At 34.9% G+C, this 20,083-nt stretch overlaps 1 protein-coding gene across 1 annotated transcript in view; it reads right to left on the reverse strand.

Moving 5' to 3' along the window:
- Window positions 1-20,083, reverse strand: part of PJA2 (praja ring finger ubiquitin ligase 2) — a 74,340-nt gene that overhangs the window by 39,571 nt on the left and 14,686 nt on the right. Inside the window, exons 2-4 of the mRNA XM_065546630.1 lie at window positions 7,852-7,969; window positions 5,990-6,190; window positions 2,692-3,742 (exon numbers count right to left, since the gene is read on the reverse strand). Coding sequence (XP_065402702.1) covers window positions 2,692-3,742; window positions 5,990-6,190; window positions 7,852-7,882 — 1,283 coding nt within the window. The 5' untranslated portion in view covers window positions 7,883-7,969. The remainder of the gene's footprint in view (window positions 1-2,691; window positions 3,743-5,989; window positions 6,191-7,851; window positions 7,970-20,083) is intronic.

Here is a 20,083-nt window from a genome sequence, read left to right on the forward strand (position 1 = left end):
TATTCTTGATGAGTTCTACTTTGGCTATTATAAGCATGACAAAAAAACTTTTCAAGTATATCAACTTTTTAAGCTTTACAAAGAAAACTCAAAGTTCACAGACTCAAATTAAGCAGCAGTTCTTATACTTTCCATCCAAAACCTGAGAAGACTAGTATCACCATTTCTCCAATCTATTAATACAAGAAATAGGCAGGATGACAATGAAACATCAGGGAGATGAACAAGGGCAAAATGAAACTAAATAGGAGTGTACAGCTATTAAATTCCAACCTTTAGCTGGCACCATATTAAAAAGGCACCCTGGCAACTATAATCCTTTGCAGGGAATTAGGGTAGAGGAACAGGAAACATCAGCATAGAAATGGAGTTTCTGTACAGAAATAGAACAGTCTGTACAGAAAACTGTCTGTACAGACAGTTTGAGATCCTAAAACATATCTTAAGGCTATGGATAAAAATACAAGTACAGTCCTAGGCAGAACCATTATCCTTTAGAATTTATTCTGATTCTTTAAAACAAAACAAAACAAAAAACTTTTAAGTGTTTTCAGCATTTCGGTGTGTCTTAAAGAATGATCCTCAAGTAGTTCCATCATTTTGGCATACCCTAACCACGGGCTCTGTAGTTAATATATTACTAGCAATTTAAAAGGACAAAGTTTCTATTAACTGTAAATGTCTTTTTCCCATCTACACATTGTGCTTGTAAAAAAATATATATATATATATGTGATATATATATATATACACACCATGGTTCAGAATATTGACATCATTTAAGAAAAAAAATTAAAAATAAATAAGAACAACCAGAACTACAAATAACTAAGAAAATACCTTATAACTATCAGAAGTCCAGGGTCCTTTCAGGCAAAGAGTACACTTCTACCACTGACCACCCCCAAAACAAAGAAAATCAGTTTAAAATCCAGGAGCCAGGAAGACTACCCTTTCTCTAGGGGTTGGCAAACAACATAACAATTTCATCAACTTCATCATAAGACATTATAACCGACTACAAAAAGCAAGCAGAAGAGAGGTATTTATTTTGCCCAAAATGACAAAGGTACAGCCAAATTAAATGATTCTCCTTAAAGAAGAAAAAGTGTAACTGGGGGAAAAAAATACAAGTACCTTACACTTTCAAAAAAATAAATTATCAAAGACTGTAAGTTTTGTCTTTTTTTAAAAAAATAGTAACCTAGAGGTATAATATTAGAGACTTGCAATCTAATTCAAAATCTTAGGGCTGAATGTGTTTTGGAATTTTTATATATATTTCCCAGATTTAGAAATACTACTTAACAATCCCCAGCGTGGTCCAGGCCAGCACACAGTAATCAAACATAATCATGTTTCTGCAGTAAAATATACAAATATTTGAAAAAATACCCTCATTTCAATTCAGATCCAGATCTGCTTATCCAGGAAGTTAACATCAGGTCAGGCTTTGTGTCCAATTTCTGTTTTTAGAAGTGTGGATACTGAATAAAAGACTGTGGGCTGAAAAAATCTTTACCCTTAGCTTAAAAACAATATATCATACAAAAATTACTTACTAACCCTTAAAGTTTACAAACTTTGAAAGAGTAGCAGAAATTACATTTTAAATATTTTTTATAATAAATTACACATTCTGTATTATAGTAACTTAATTCATATGTCCAAAGAAAACCAAATGAATTATTTTATGACATGAATTAAAATGCCTTCATATTCAAAATGGTATATTTCTTCCTTTATAGTACTTTCTAGCTAAAAAAACCACACAATTATTTCTACTAGCTAATAAAATCTTGCAATTGCACTGTAATTGAGCACTGTCAGGGGTGCAACTAGCTTACAAGGACTCATGAAAATCTGGACACTGAGGTAATGGAAATTCAACAACTGAACAAAGAAATTCTCCATTTTTTTCTTGTTTCTATTGTCTTATGGTTTGGAAAAAAAAGATACAGGTTTGTAAGAGCAATCAGAATGTTTATTGTAAGTTTTATGTTCTCTTGAAAATAGCAAAGAATAATGGTGAACAGTCTCTGGAATACCTAATCAGGCACTCAAAGCCCAGCTCTACCATTCAGTTGCTCTGTGACCTTAGGAAGTTATTTAACGCTCTGTGCCTCAGTTTCCTTATTTACAAATGAGGGAAATAATGGAACCTACCACACAGAGTTGTTAATGAGAACTGAATGCTAAGAAAAAAATAAGTAAAAAATAAACTTAGCAATAGGAAGACCACAAGAAGAATAGATAAAGAGGGAAACAGGTGATATTAGTAGCTACTGGCAATGTTAATGAAGTATTACCAACCAATAATTTGTGACATTAATCACTTTTTAAACCAAGACTGGCTTAATGTAGGTTTTCAAAAAATACAATAAATGTTTATCTTACATTTTATTAATTGAAATACCATGAACTAACTAGCATCTCTATCCCTTTATAATAATTAATAATCATTATCTGAACTTCTTTCTGTAAACTACTAAAATCTCAAAAACATTTTTTTGTGAAAAATTCTAATGAGTAGTTTGCATGTATGGTTAGCATTCAGTAAATAAGAATATCTGGTAAGTCAAAATGTCTAATTGCTTGATCTTATCCAATAACCCAACCATCAAACAGGGTTCTAGAAAGAAACCACTTCATCTACTACACAATCTGAAAAAGTACTGGATGTGACCTTACCTGTCTTCATCTTTGTCATAGAGTTGGTAATAATCTCCACAGCCATTCCAAAAGGTGTTATCCACTTCTTGCCTTCCTGCTGTTGCTCCACTTTCTGGTGTTATTTGGTTATTTTCTGTTTCCCTTTGTGTAATAACTCTCGAGTATGGTGGATCCAAGAACATACAGTCATGCTCTCCATCATATTCTTCACATTTTATTAACAGGTCATCTGAGCCACTTTCCTCAACTTCCAAAGCCTCCCTCCATCTTTGAACACTTCTTTGTTTCGCCTCATGCCTATTAAAACCTGTTTCTTGGTCTACCTGGCTTGAACTTATCAGTTTTCTAACTTTTGGCCTCACTACCTGTTCAGGAGAACTTCCATGGTTCTTTTCCCTATCATTGGTATTTTGTTCACTACAAATATGCCCTGGACCGTAGGCTGCATCTTCAGTTGAATTTTCTGTCTGTCTTTCCTGGCTAGCATTGTTTTGTTGTTTCTTTCTAACCATTTCATCTTGAGAAGACCTCTGAATTTCCTGGCCATTCTGATGGACAAACTCAGTATCACCAGCAGAACTTTTCGCTAACGGTACAGAATCTAACTCTTCAAACGCATCTCTTACTTCACAGTTAAATGAGGGAACTGGTGGTGAAAGATCAGAGTGTGCCTCTGCCTCTCTGTTTTCCAACTCAAATATTGTATTGCCTAATGACTCCTGATATCTGCTACCTTCCACGACTTCTGCAGAAAGTTGAAGACGGTCATTATCTTCTCCATGTTTGCCATCTGGATCATAAGAGTCTGTATGAACCAAAGCAATTCCATTTTGGACACTTGAAGCATTACAAGCTCCTGGAGTATACTCTCCCTCAGAGTGATTATGAAGATTTGTACTGCTTCCTAAGGTATCCCTGCCTTCCTCACTATGATGTACTGCAGCAAAGGACTGACTGCTCTCAGTGGTTTGATTCAATGCTGAACCACAAGTGGGAATTTCTGTTTCACTTTTTTCAAATATAGGTTCACTGGGCAAAGAAGAATCAACTTGATCCAAAGGACTGGAACCTTCATAGAAAACAAAAGAAAACATATTTTGAAGGATTAATTTAGATAAAATTTTATGTAATAACTATCACTTAAGTGGAAATCATACCAATTATTGCCTACTTGAATATATGAGTAAATTTATTTACCAAGCACTTCTATGCTCCTTAACTTAACCGGGGATATAGACTGGTTACTCTATGAGTTCATTTATGTCAATGTATAGCCTTTCACTATCATCTCCCTCAGATGTCTTTGGCGGTTTTCTATTTAAATCCTAATATCTAATGCATTCTGCAAGACATATAAAGGAGAAGCTCTTGAGAGGTTATACAATGGGAAGCCTCTCGTAAGTGGAGTCTAGGGTAACCAATCTGCCCTCCCAGTGATTTCCAAACTCACCTTCTTTATTACATGCAGGCAAAAACAAAAAAAAACAAAAAAACAAAAAAGCCTTCAAAAGTACTTATGACAGATACAATAACTATAGTTACAGATCTAAGAGAAATTAGACCCTATTGTGTTTTGTTGGCAATTCACAAAATTATATCTCAGTATCTAGACGTATTAGATTATAAATTCGATTGTTGAATACATTTATAATAAGTTAACTTTAGATATGTTATAGTTATGACTGAAAATAACAGATCAATATGTTGATTCTTGTAATAGTTCAACTGTGAGAATTCTCAAACATGAGTAAAATCATATCTATAAATTACTTTAAGCATAACTATCTTGCATCACCACTAACAATAAAAAATGAAGACATTAGAGATTTGTTGGAATAAAAATTCATGAATTGTAAAATAACTGAAGTTTGGCTATGACATATTGTATGAAGGGTTTTTTTGTTTTTTTTTTTTTGAGACAGAGTCTCGCTCTGTCACGCAGGCTGGAGTGCAGTGGCGCGATCTCAGCTCACTGCAAGCTCCGCCACCCAGGTTCATGCAATTCTCCTGCCTCAGCCTCCTGAGTAGCTGGGAACAAAGGGTTCTTTAATGGGATGACCTTAGTCAGTAATTCAGGTTCTTACATATGACAGCAAAAATAATCTAGAAATGTCAAGTTTGCTTAGAACAAGAGGAAGAAGACAAATCCAGTCCAAAAATGTGCAATTATGGTACATGGGATAGCTGCAAAATACTTTTTCAAAACCACCAAATCACTAAGAAATTTTAATTGAATAAGCCTTCCTTGTCCTTTGGATTTTGTATGATGAAAAAATAAACAAGTCAAGTTAAATTTAGAGATAAAATTAAAAGAAGAAAAGTTGGCCAGGTACAATGGTCCATGCCTCTAATTCCAGCACTTCAGGAGGCTGAGCTGGATGGACCACTTGAGGTCAGGAGTTCGAGACCAGCCTGGGCAACATGGCAAAACCCCATCTTTACCAAAAAATACAAAAATTACTCAGGTGAGGAGGCGCATGCCTGTAGTCCCAGCTACTTGGAAGGCTGAGGCAGGAGAATCACTTGAACCCAGGAGGCAGAGGTTGCAGGGAGCCGAGATCATGCCACTGCATGCCAGCCTGGCTGACAAAGCAAACCTCCATCTAAAAAAGTAAAAAAATAAAATAAAAAAAAGGAAGGCCAGCACGGTGACTTAAACCTGTAATCCCAGCACTTTGGGAAGCCAAGGCAGGTGGATCACTTGAGAGGTCAGGAGTTTGAGATCACCCTGGCCAACGTGGTGAAACCCTGTCTCTACTAAAAATACTAAAATTAGCTCGGTGTGGTGACAAACACCTGTAATCCCAGCTACTAGGGAGGCTGAGGCACAAGAATCGCTTGAACCTGGGAGACGGAGGTTGCAGTAAGCCAAGATCGCACCACTGCACTCCATCCTGTGCAACAGAACGTGACTCCATCTCAAAAAAAAAAAAAAAAAAGAAGAAGAAGAAGAAAAGTTATTTAAATATCATATGCAGGGAAAAAATATCTCTACTTGATCCACGTTTTTAAAAATTTCAAAACATTTCTTTTTGATGCAAAGATGATTTTCCTTCGGCTGGAGGTTATGACATTGTAATCACTACTATGACAGCGTAGTTATATTTTAATGATTGGCTATATTCTGTTTTCTTCTATGTTTAAATATATACACCATTAGTATTAAATTCAATAATAATTTCAAAATAGAATTTCTTGATAGGAAATGTGCTGCATTTGCACTCACAGACATGCATAATACCCACCCAAAAACTTAATTATAAGATCAATTCCTATATAACTATTAATAACCTTTAAATAATTATATGTTACACACCTGAGGAATTTTCCTTTGGAACATCATCTAGTTCCAACACTTCATAGTCATCACCAGCCCGACCTAAGCTTCTTTCGTGCCTGGTCATACATGGTTTAAAACTGACATAAGCATGTCTTCTTCCATATCTCCTGCCTGTAATTGTCTGATATCCTCCTGCTGGTTTGGGCCAGGCAGCCTTACCAGATTCTTGGTCCATTGCTGAAAAAAAAGTTAAAAAATTAAAACAGGAACAGCAATGAGCTTTATTCTGGCAACCTGTCGGGGAAAACTACTTCAGTTTATATTTTATTACTTATCAAATCATATGCTTCTGAACATGAAGTGTACCTCACTAGTATTATAAAACATTATTCTTCACTCACTAGAAAATTAAACATGAAGTACTATATAATAAGAGTTAGTGGCCTCTTTCCTTCAAAAAATATGTTTTAAAATTTGGTTCAAGATATTTCAGATTTTTATGATGAAACCTACCAAAAAAATATTTTCCATATGCCAAATTATTATACTGCCAAAGCTCTTTATGGACTGGAGATCTTCCAAATTAAGTACCTTATATATTAATATAAGTGCTCAATACATATTTGATGAGTCAATTACTAGCATATGATATGATGGTTACAATTACTTTAAGAATGAAAACATTTATGTCAAAGATAACAAGTAACCTCTTTAAATGGTATCCGTACCATGAAGAATCAACCAGACCACAATAAATATGTCCCAAAGATTAACGTCAGATAAAACTATGCAAAAGAAAACAGCAATGAGCCAGGTCAAACACACACTACCCTGCCTTCAAAACTACCAATGAATGGTATATGTTACGGTAAGAAAAGCCATCAGCATTTAAATGACTTGACTATTAAGTTTTGATGACTGAGGGGTATATAGCAGTAAACAGCAGCAACTTTCACTAAGTAGTACATTATTACTCACACATGCATATTAAGTGTAAGTTTGTTTAGTCAATTATGTATTACACGTACTACGCAGCAACTAAACAAAATATTTTCTCACAGCATATGGTACAGTCAATAAATGCAACGGTTGCTGGGCGTGGTGGCTCATGCCTGTAATCCCAGTACTTTGGGAGGCTGAGGTAGTCGTATCACTTGGGGCCAGGAGTTCGAGATCAGCCTAGCCAACAAGGCGAAACCCTGTCTCTACTAAAGATACAAAAATTAGCTGGGCATGGTGGCACATGCCTGTAATTCCAGCTACTCGGGAGGCTGAGGCATGAGAATCACTTGAACCCATGAGGCGGAGGTGGCAGTGAGCCAAGATTGCACCACTGCACTCCAGCTTGGGTGACAGTTTGAGACTCCGTCTCAAAAAAAATGAATAAATGAATGAATGAATGAAACAGTTACATAATTTTTTAGTTGCATTAAAATAAGAAATATAATCACTTCCAAGAAGGAAACAGAAACAACATGTATTTATAATATACACACATATCAAGTATAATATCAAGTGTTACACTTACTTAACCCCATCAGTAATCTTGAGGTGGATACTGTATTCTATTTTAAAAATTGAAAAATTAAAGTTAAAATTAAGTGTTGGATAACTTGTCTAATAATCTAACAGTATGACTCCAGAACCAATGCCCTTAACAATTCTACCAAAAGAATAGTCTCCAAACTGGAAAGCATAAAGCTTTCCAAGCTAAATGGGTACGGAAAGAAAATATCAGAATTTCTAATTAGAAACTAAGCTTTACAAATATTCAATATATGGATCAAAACCAGGCTTTAGTAAGATAATATGTCAGATGATCACATGTCACTTACTGGTACTCAAGGTACCCAGAGGGAGAAACAAGAAGTGCTCAATGTAGAACTGACTTTCCTTACCTGCTGGCTCCTTTTCAGTGTACTGTGACATATATGGCAGTGTCTGTATGACTAGTTCAGTAGAATTATAGATGTGATTTAGTTTTTATTCACACTATGGATAAGCCACAGGAGATTCCTACAAAGAAACAATGAATTGAACAACAGATTAATAATAAAAGCAAAAAAAACAGCAAAAATGATACTTCCGCTCCTCCTAGGGAAGCCTTATAATAAAACTTAGAAAAATACAATGTGATGTAGCCAGGCACGGTGGCAAATGCCTGTAATCCACCTTAGATTACAGCACTTTAGCAGGCCAAGGTGGGCAAATCAGTTTGAGCTCAGGAATTAGAGACCAACCTGGCCAACATGGTGAAAGCCTGTCTCTGCAAGAAATACAAAAATTAGCCAGGCGTGGTGGTGCACAACTGAGGTGGGAGGATTGCTTGAGCCCAGGAGGTAGAGGCTGCAGTGAGCCGAGATCACGTCACTGCACTCCAGGTCTGGGTGACAGAGTGAGATCCCGTCCCAAAAATAAATAAATAAAAACAAGCAAAATGCAACATGATTTGACAAGCCAATCAAAAACCCTTAGAAATACCAAAATGGCTATCTGAAATACAGATTTACATCTGCTCTTGACAAAACTCAACTAAGTATATATCATCCCTAAGACTGTCAGTGACAACAACACATACATAATTTATAAGTAAACAAACAAAAATATTAAAAGTACTGACTCACGTACTTTTTATTAAATTTACAATAATTTAAATAATAAAAAAGTTTAAACAATAAACAATATTAGAAGTACTGACTACCAAACTATTTGGGAGTCTACTACACTGTGCTATCATTGCTTCTCTGTCAAGCAGTAAAGTTCCTTTAGCCCTGGAATTGCTAAAAGGTAACTGTAAGAATACAAACTTCATTTTTTAAAAATGTGTAATGGTTTATAACAATTAATAATGTGTGTAAATAATGATGTATTTAATCTTTGCAATAGTCAATTGATCAGATAATTTAATCCCAAATAACCTATTTTCAATCAGGAAAAACTATAATTTATCATGGAACAAATGCAAAAAGAACTTCTGTTTTGAAATTAATGCATTTATTTACTATTTGAAAAGTACTACTTGAGAAGTTGCAACCTGTGGTTTTTTTGAAAGTTTGGTTAAGTTTTTTATTTAAACACCTTAATCATTTAAACACTTGAGCTATTGCTAATTGCTCATCATTAATGCAAATTTATTAGACAATAGCTCTGCAAATGAGTTTAATTGTATATGTTACCTCTCTAATCACAGACAGATATATATTAACATATGTAAGAGTACACACCCACATTCACCCATATAAATTACAAATTCAGTAACAAGTTATGATCCTTTAAAGTATCTGAATCAAAAGAGGCTGTTAGCAACAGCTGAGGAGAAAAGGAATATAAAAAAATAATAATCTTAACATACTGGCAAAAACAAAGGTGCGAATTAACAATGTTTTTTTTGTTTGTTTTTTTGTTTTTGAGACCGAGTCTCGCTCTGTTGCCCAGGCTGGAGTGCAGTAGCTTGATCTTGGCTCACTGCAACCTCCGCCTCCCGGGTTCAAGTGATTCTCCTGCCTCAGCCTCCCAGTAGCTGGGACTACAGGCGCGCGCCACCATGACCGGTTAATTTTTGTATTTTTAGTAGAGACAGGGTTTCACCATATTGGCCAGGCTGGTCTCAAACTCCTGACCATGTGATCCACTCTCCTTGGCCTCCCAAAGTGCTGGGATTACAGGCATGAGCCACAGTGCCTGGCCGAAATGTGGGCTTTATTCTGAGATGGAAAACCATCGAAGTTCTGAGCACAGAAGAGACATTTGACTTCTGTTTTAAGAAGAACGCTCTGGCTACTGTGTTGAATAGCATGAAGGGGAATGAGGTCAAAAGCAGGGAGCACTGTTACAAAGCTATCAAAATAATACTGGCAAGAGATCACAGTGGTTTGGACCAGGGTTAAAACAAAGGGGGTAAGAAATGACAAGATTCTCGACATACTGTAAAAACAGAAACAACAAAATTTACTAATATAGGATATGAAAGAAGGTCAAGGTTGACTCCAGGTTTTAAAGGCTGGGCAATGGGAAAAATGGAGTTAATTTCAACTAATGTAGGAAAAACTGTGTAAGAGGCTGATTTGAAGAAAATATATTCAGTTCAGTTTTGGATGAATTAAGTTTGAGATATCAATTAGACATTCAAGAGGAAATGTTAAATAGGAGTCTGGAGTTGATTGAAAAATTATGAGCTGTTAGTATAATTTGGGAGTTGTCAGTGCATAGATTATACTAAAACACGTATGAACTTGGATGAGATCTCTAGGTGTACATGGAGAAGTAAAGTTAAGCCCTGAGACAATCAAATATGAAGAGCCCAGGGAAAAAGAAGCAGACTGGGTATCCCTTTTCTTAAACGCTTGGAACCAGGAGTGTTTAGGATTTGGGATTTTTTCAAATCTTCGAATATTTGCATATACATAATAAGATATCTTGGGGATGACATCCAAGTCTAAACACAAAATTCACTTGTTTCCTACACATCTTACACACAGTCTGAAAGTAATTTTATACAATACTTTTAATAATTGTGTGCGTGAAACCAAGTTTCTGTTAAGTACTGATGTGTGGAATCTTACACTTATGGTATCATATTGGCAGTAAAAGTGTTTCAGATTTTGGGGCCAGGTGCAGTTGCTCATGCCTGTAATCCCAGCACTTGGGAAGGCCAAGGCAAGCAATCACCTGAGGTCAGTGAGACTATGTCTCAAAAAAAAAAGCTTCAGATTTTGGAGCATTTTTTAAATGTTAAATTTTTAAATTGGGGATGCTTAACCTATACCAGAAAAAAATAACAGAGAGGCCAGTGAGAGAAAAGTTAAGTCCTGAAGTGTGAACACCAAGTGAAGAAAGTGTTTCAGGCAGAACTGACCGTGCCAGAAGTTAAAGTATGATGAAGGCCTATCACTGACCACTTAGCAACATGGAGGACAATGGTGAATGGCGGCACCTTTGGTAGCATGGTTGGTGCAAATACGTGATAGGAATGCTGCTAAAGAGAGGAAAGGCATTGGGAAGAATGCAGAAATCATGGAAATCATCCTGTTTCTTAAACTTTTCTTTAATGTGATTCCACTTTTTTTCTTACTCTTTTCCGAGCCGTCTAACATCCTGATCTAAATTTAGTCTACCTGTTTTCAAGGGCTATTACTCAGCTACTTCTGTGGAAATCTTTTGATTGTACTACCTGTTCAGGTAAGTCCCCTACTTTGAATTCCATGTTTTTATCATTTTTTTTCCTTTACTGGAAGATGCTCAAATAACGGTTTCAACAACTATATGTTGGAGGCAAACACTGAGTCCTTGGACATCTGAATATATTATCTCTCTCACACTTTAGTACAGTTCAAGACAAAATCACTTTTTCTAAACTTTGAAAGGCACTGTGTCCTACCTGTCTATTGATTTATACTGCTTTTGTAGAAACACCAAATGTTTCTGTCTGGATATTTAGGGTCTTGTCTCAATAGCTGGTATTCTATAATTTCACAAAGACTTGTTTGGGGCAGGCCATGTTTAAATTTTTCCTACACAGCACTGGAAGAACTATTTTAATTTAGAGACTCTTGTACAGGTCTCAAATATATCTTTTTCCGTACTACTTTTTCTTTATTTGGTCCAAACGGGTTAATCATTTGTCTCTAAACTTTTCTTTCATATTTTCACTCTACAGACTGGGAGATTTCACTCACTTTTCCTTCTTTCACTTAGCCTTTCCTTATTCTCTTAGCCTTTCATTATTCTCTGTAACAATCTTTTTAATTTCTCATACTTTCTTATTCTGTGATTCTTTATTATTTAATAGTGGTTCTTGTTTTATGAATATAGACTAAAATCTCTCTGTAGATACTAATTATTTCTATTTAATCCGAGACCTCTATATTCTGTCTACCACAGTATTCTCATTTCTATCTCTAAGTATAAAAAACAAGAAAAAAAGCAAAACAGGGAGGAGATAAGTAGGGAATAAAAACCATAGCTAGGGTCAGGATTAAAATGATTACTCAGTCCAAATTTGTAGCTAAGGTAAATTGGGAACACTTAGTTTTTCTCTAAATAGACACTTCCTTTGTTGATCAGTTATTTGCTCCATGTACTATTCACCTAACATGTTTATAACAGACTCCTCTCTACTTGTGACAATTAGTCACTTCAAACAATTTGGGGTTTTTACATACTTCTTACTAGTACTAAAACAAATATATAAACATGTTGCTAAGAATTAAAGGAGTTAATCAGAGATGTATTAATTTCTAGGTCTCTCAATTATTAATCTAGAAGTCATCACTTTATCATTTTAACTACAGTATTATGCCAGCAGCTCTGGACAGACAATAGGAATAATCTTTAAGGATTACAAGGAACAACATGGACCTGCAAGATACACTTCTCACAGTAAACTAGTGAATTTAAAGACAAAGGCCTTGTTTATTTTTTATTTACATACACTTTGTCTAATACATTGTCTGGCAGTATATTTAAACAGTTACTGAACAAATGAATGAATGAACGAGATAATTCTGTGCTCCTTTCTCTGATGGAAATGTGGTCATATAATGGAAAGAGAGTGCTAAGTATTTGGGCACACATGGATTCAAACTTCATTTAGGCAAGTTAATAAACTGCTCTCATTATTAGAGCCCTCTCTTGTGACTTGTTTCTAATGAAGACAGTGTGATGGATGTGACTGTGTGTGATGTACAAGAATAGGGTAATAAAAGGAATTGTGGCTCCCTTAATCTCTCTGTTCACTCTTTCTAGAAGAAACCAGCTGCCACATCATGAGATCACTCAAGTAGACCCATGGAAAGCCCACATGGTGAAATACTGACTGTTTCTGACAAAATCCACAAGAAACTAAGGTCTTCCAGCAACAGCCACATGGATAAGCAACCTGGAAAGCAGTTATCTCAGCCCTAGTCAAGCCTTCAAATGACTGCAGTCCCAGCCTACATTTGACTGCAACCTCTTGACTGCAACTACTTGACTGCAACATTATCTTTACAAAGAATGTAAATTAAAATGAAGATTTAGGCACAGGGAGAGAAAAATCAGCTAAACTTTCAGAAGAGTTTCAACCAATAGCATGGATCTACACACTTATGACTCATCTTCTGGGAGCCAGAAATAACTCACTTTTAAAGTTTCTTTTCTAGAAAAACAAAGTTGAGAATCAAATACAATTTGATCCTTACTTGAAGAAGTCTTGGTTACCCTTCTAAGTCCATTAGAATATTTATTTTATATTCTCTCATATTTATATTTACATATATGCCTCCAAAATGCCCTAAAAACATTTAAAATTCCTCTTAAATCAGTCTTCTATAATTATCTACCCTGCATTTCCTTTTAGTACATGAATTCCTTAGACACACAGAATTTTGATAATTTACACCTATTATCACAACTGAGATATAAATTCAGACTACAAACTTTATGACAAAATGCATTTATGACAAACTATGACAAATGTTATTAGAAAGCTATTTTACATATACATGTCAAAATCAACTATATTTTAACTTAGTTTACTAACATTATCTCGTCTTTTTATTAACTGCTAAGGCAAAATAAATATCCCAAGAGTTAACAAGGTATTTATTTTGAATAACAATCAAAGCCTACACTTAAATTATTTCTCATACTTGTATATTCTTTTTAATCTATCTCTAGATTTCTCCTATCTTCTATCCGCCAGCAAATGACCACCTACACATACACACAACTGCAAAATCGTCCAGTAGATCTTATTTTCTAACTAGTAGATACACAATAAATAAGGAATGAGGCGAAGTCATTCCTATATTTCACTGTAAATAATAACATGAATTTCCTACATAAACATGGAATAATTTCTCCACATAAGTATTTAGAAATGTCTGTCGGCACTTTTAATTTTCAGTATAGAAGTCTTGTTCAAGTTAATTGAATTTATTCTTAGCCATCTTACATATTTCAATGCTATTCTACACGTATTTTAAAAACTTTTACACTTTGTGGTTGCTAGTACATATATTATAATAATTGGCCTTGTATCCAATCGCCTTGCTAACTTCACCTATTTTAATAATTTGCTGGCAATGTATTTGGGGTTTACGTTTTCTAATTTTTATATTATTTTTTGGCCGAGCATACTGGTTAGAGGTCTGATGCGGCCGGGGGCGGTGGCTCACGCCTGTAATCCCAGCACTTTGGGCAGGAGGATCACGTGAGGTTGGGAGTTCAAGACCAACCTGATCAACATGAAGAAACCCCATCTCTACTAAAAATACAAAAGTAGCCGGGCGTTGTGGCGCATGCCTGTAATATCAGCTACTCAGGAGGCTGAGGCAGAAGAATCGCTTGAACCTGGGAGGCGGAGGTTGCAGTGAGCCAAGATTGCGCCATTGCACTCCAGCCTGGGCAACGAGCAAAACTCTGTCTCCAAAAAAAAAAAAAAAAAGAATAAAAGAAAAAAGTTCAATGCAATGTTGAATAGAGGGACAGATGTATTACACACAAATCAGTGGTTTTTCATTGAATATGATGTTAGCTGTATGTTTTTTGTTGGCAAATTAAGAATGCTTCCTTCTATTCATAAATTGATGAGGTTTTCTAAACATAAACACATGCTGAATTTTGTCAAATAATTTTTTTGTAAATTCTACAAAATTTACAATTTTTTTCTCTATGGACCTATGAACTCACTACATTATTCTGTAAAAGTGATAGATAACATTGATTAATTTTATTTTTTATTTTTGAGACAGGGTCTTGCTCTGTTGCCCAGGCTAGAGTGCAGTGGCCAGATCAAGGCTCACTGCAGACTCAACCTTGGCTTAAGAGATCCTCCCACCTCAGCCTACTGAGTAGCTGGGACCACAGGCATGAATCACACCCAGTTAATTGTTAAAATTTTTTGTAGACACAGGGTCCCACTATGTTGCCTAAGCTGGTCTTGAACTCCTGGGCTCAAACGATCCTTCTGCCTCGACCTTCCAAAGTGGTGGGATTACAGGCATGAGACACTGCATCCAGCCAAATTATTACTTTTAAAACATTTAACCAACTTAACTTTACATTCCCCAAACAAATCCATGTCGGTCACAATACATTAACCCTTTTATATCTCACTGGATTATTCTTTTATCTATGTTTATGAGAAATATTGGCTTAAAATGGTCTTGTCATGCTTTTGTCCGGTTCTCCTATCAAGATTATACTAAAGTCATAAAATACACAAATAAATCTATGTTCTTCTTGTTCTCTAGAAGAGTCTGTGTAAATCCAGGATTATATCTTACTTAAATGTAAGGCAGATTTGTCAGTGAAGCCATCAGGTCTAGGATTTTCTTTGTGGAAAGGTTTTTGACAAATTCAACTACCTTAATAGACAAAGAACAACTCAGATTTTCTATTTCTTTATAGGTAAGCTGAGTAAACTGTGTTTTTCAGGGATTATGACCTTTCATTCAAGTTGTCAAATGTATTATCAAGTTGTACATAATTCCCTTTCATTAACTATTTAATATAGAGAAGATCTGTAGTGATGTCTCTTTTTTTCATCCCTGATACGAGTATTTGTGTTTTCTTTCATTTTTCTTAATCAGGTCATTAGAGGTTTTCATTTTTAAAAAGTTTTCTTAACTAATTGACTGTAGAACTTTCCTGCTTCATTGATTTCTACTTTTATACTATTTCCTTCTTTCTACTTCCTTGGGTTTAATTCATTGCTCCTTTGAGATAAGAGCTTAGACTACTGACCGTTAACCTTTGTTCCTTACTAATTTATACATCTAAAGCATAAAGTTACCTCTAAGCACTGCTTCAGCTGTATTCCAAAAGTTCTGATATGTATTATTTTTATTATTTTTCAGATTAAAATGTTTTTGAATTTCCACAGTGACTTTGTTTTTCATTCATAGGCTAACCCAGAAGTGTCTTGGTTAATTTCCAAATATTTGCAGCCTATTTTTTTTGTTATTGGGTTGTAATATAATTCTATAGTGATCAGAGAACACGCGTTATATAATTTAAATTCTTTGAAGATTAATGATACTACTTTATGACCAAGAATATTTTTGCAAATGTCCCATATGCACTTAAAAATAATGTAAAGCCTTCAGTTGTTGAATATAATGTTCTACAAATGTCAATTAGGTCAAGTTGATTAATCATACCATTCAAATTTCCTATTTCTTTACTAATACTTATTTTATCTTATTGTTCTACCAGTTACTTTGAATGTACTTAAAATCTCCAGCTAGGAATACAGATCTACCTTTCTTTTAGCTATTTTAGCTTCTGTCTTACATACTTGGAAGCTGTGTTACTATGTGAAAACATATTTAGAATTATGTCTTCTCGATAAATTGGCCCACTTATCATGGTTTTCTTTTTTTCTTCTCTCTCAGAATACTTCTCTCCTTAAGTCCATTTTGTCTGGTATTAATATAGCCACATCAGCTTTCTTTTGGTATTTGCAACAATACTGATTCCATCTTTTCATTTTACCTGTGCCTTTACTTGTAAAGTGCTTTTATTATAAACAGAATATAGGTATGTCTTACTTGCTTCTATATAATATCTGATAATCTTTCTCTTTTTGTTGGAATATTTAATCCATTCGCATTTAACATAATTACCAATGTAGTCTGGTTTAAATCTACCATCTTGTTATTATTTTCAATCATCTCACCTGTCCTTTGTTCCTTTATTCCTCCTTTCTTGAATTCCTCGATAATGATAATTTTTTTGTTATTCCATTTCATTTCATCTACTAGCTTTTTTGATGTATCCTTTAAAATACCATTATCTTACTGGTTTTCCTAGAAATTACAAAATGTATCCTTGATGTATGCTGGATAATATTTCCTAGAAGCTCTAAATAACTTACCTTTCTCTAATGAGCATTTTAAGTTTTCTTCCGGCAGGCAATTATATTGCATGTAGATTGTCTTAACATCATAGAAGTCTGGTTGTGGTTTATGTTTGGACAAGTCCATTTCAGCTTGTCCTTATATCAAAGTGTGCCCTACACTCTTACCGTCTACTTCAAACTACAGATGCTCCTTGACTTACAATGGGATTATGTCCTGACAAATCTAGTATAAAATGAAAATATCATTAAGTTGAAAATGCTTTTAAGACCCTACTAAACCCATTGTAAAGTTGAAAAATCATAAACAAAACCAGTTGAGCACTGTCTGTAGTTCTTTTACCAGGTCCCAAAAGATGCAAGAAACTCTCATAACAGTTTAACTCCTTCATGTCCATGGTTGTTATTTTCATATAGCTCACCCTACATATAAGCCCCACCAAATATTATCAAGACTGTTTCAAACACCTTCAATATCCCTTTCTGAAAACGTCTACTTATTCCATTTCCATGCCTCCATCTGTCTGATGTTCCTTTAGCCTGAATAACATCTTTTAATGTTTGTTATGAGTCTGCCGGTGACAACTTCCCTCTCTGCTTCAGTATGTCTCAGACTGTCTTTGTTTTTGAAGGATATTCAAATGAAAACAGTATTCTACATTAGATGCCTTTTTTTTTCTTTTTTGGAGCACTATAAAGATGTATTACTATTGTTTGCTGGCTTCCACAGTTTCCATTAAGAAGTCCATGCTATCTGAGCTGAATACATATACTCAAACACCTATCAAGTGAGTGTGCCTGCCAGTGAATTAAAAATGAGAGAAAATAAAATGTTTAAGGATTGGAAAGGAAGGAAAAATCTCATTATTCACAGACAACATGGTTACATATGAAAAAAAAATGGAAGAAACTACCTACAAGTAAAGTTCTACAGTAATAAGTTTTAGATGGTTGACAGATACAAAGTTGATATAAAAATGTATTATCACATTCCAACATATAGCTAGAAAACTAAATTTATTACTAATATTACCTAAAAAGGTTATTGTTTACAACAGCAACCACAAACATCAAATCCCTAGAAATAAACTCAATGAAAGATGCAGAATATCACTCACAGACATTTTAGAAGACATAACTAAATGGAGAAAAATCCCATACTCATTGGCTTGGTTCAGTTTCATGAATTTCAATTCTCCTTAAATAATATATCGGTTAAATGTAATCCTAATAAAATCCCAGCAGGCATTTTTTTGGGGAAAATTGACAAGGTGATTCTAAAATGTAAACAGGACTGTAAATGGCCAAGAATAACCAAAGTTATCATTAAAAAGAACAAGGTACAAAGAGGTAACTCTTTCAGAAAGACAAATCCTAAAAACCTATGATAATTAATAAGAGGCTTGTTAGGGAATAGGCAGACAAATATATCAATGGAATAGGATAGAAAAGTGTCCAACAAACCGGGCGTGGTGGTTCATGCCTGAAATCTCAGCAGTTTTGGAAGCTGAGGTGGGTGGATCACTTGAGGCCAGGAGCTGGAGACCAGGCCTGGCCAACATGGTAAAACCCTGTCTCTACTAAAAATACAAAAATTTGCCGCACATGGTGGTACATGCCTGTAGTCCCAGCTACTTGGGAGGCTGAGGCAGGAGAATCACTTGAACCCGGGAGGTGGAGGCTGCAGTGAGCCGAGATTGCCCCATTGCACTCTAGCCTGGGCAATAGAGCAAGACTCCATCTCAAAAAAAAAAAAAAAAAGAAAAGAAAAGTGTCAAACAATAGAACTTTCTGTGATGATGAAATTCTGCAGTGTTCAAGCCTATATTAATTTTAATCTTAAACAGCCACATGTGACTAGTATCATATAGGACCAACAGAGGAACAGAGTCCCCAAACAGATACACATTACATACAATTGACTTATGACAATGCTACATTACAGAGCTCTAGGGACAAGATACGTTTTTTCATTGAACACACTAGATTAATTGGATACTGATGCAGAAACAAAATTTTGCCTGTTTTCCACAAAATGCAAAACTCAATTCCAAAAGGACTGTAGATCTAAATGTAAAAGGCAAAACAATAAATCCAAAAAAACTATAAATCTTTATATTGTTGGAGTAAAGAAAGATGTTTTAAAAAAGGGAACAAAAAGTAAAATTTCCTAAAGAAATAAAGGGCCAATGAACTGCACAATGGAATTTAAAATTTCCATTCATAAAAAGATACCATTCAGAGACTGAAAAGGAAAGTCACAAATGAGAAAAGAAATGTACATTACATATAAGTATCAAAGTGCTCACATACAGCATATATAACATACTCCTAAATATAAAAAAGAATAAGATAATCCAAAAGAAATGTGATAACATGATGAGACACATTCCAGAAAAGGATACACAAATGGCTAAGAAACATATGAAAAGGTATCAATTTCATAAACTGGCTGAAATCATAAATTAGAACAAGTTACTATTATACACCAGAGATGAAAATTAAAATATTAACCATATCAAATGTTAGCGTGGATTTTAAGCAACTTTCACTTTACAGTTGTAAATATACATCTCTGCATTCATCTTGGAAAACTTTTTGGAAGCACCTACTAAACCTGAACATATGCATATGATATGGTCAGGCAAGTCCATCTTCCAAATGCATACCAAGACATATAAAAATGTTCACCTACAGTCCCACTTATATGGCAGTCTGTGGAGGGTGATTGCTTGAGCCCAGGAGTTCGAGGCTGCAGTTAGCTATAATCTTGGCACTGCATTCCAGCCTGGGCAACAGAGCAAGACCCCATCTCTAAAAAAATAAAGAAATTTTTTAAAATGTTCATAGAAGCAATGTCCATAATAATTTCAAACTGTAAACAACCCAAATGTTCAACAGCAAAATGGGTGAATATAACAGAATATATTTGTAGGCAAAATACTATAAAACAGAAACGAACTACAGCTACCCACAACAGGAATACTACAAACACAAATGGATCTCATAAAAATGAATGAAATGAAAAACAGCCAAATACAAAAAATTCATGCTGTATGTTCCATTTTTATAAAAGTTCAAAAACAAGCAAAATTAATCTATGGTGTTACATACCAAGAGAGAATAACCACCTTTTCCGGAGAAAAGGAAGACAAAATGCTGAAAGGTATTATAGCAGAAGGATGTGCTAGTAACATTCTAATTCTTTTTTTTTTTTTGAGACAGAATCTCACTCTGTTGCCCAGGTTGGAGCGCAGTGGTGCAATCTTGGCTCACTGCAACATCTGCCT

This window comes from Macaca fascicularis, chromosome 6, assembly GCF_037993035.2.
Source record: "Macaca fascicularis isolate 582-1 chromosome 6, T2T-MFA8v1.1".
In the NCBI taxonomy this organism is placed as follows: domain Eukaryota; kingdom Metazoa; phylum Chordata; class Mammalia; order Primates; family Cercopithecidae; genus Macaca; species Macaca fascicularis.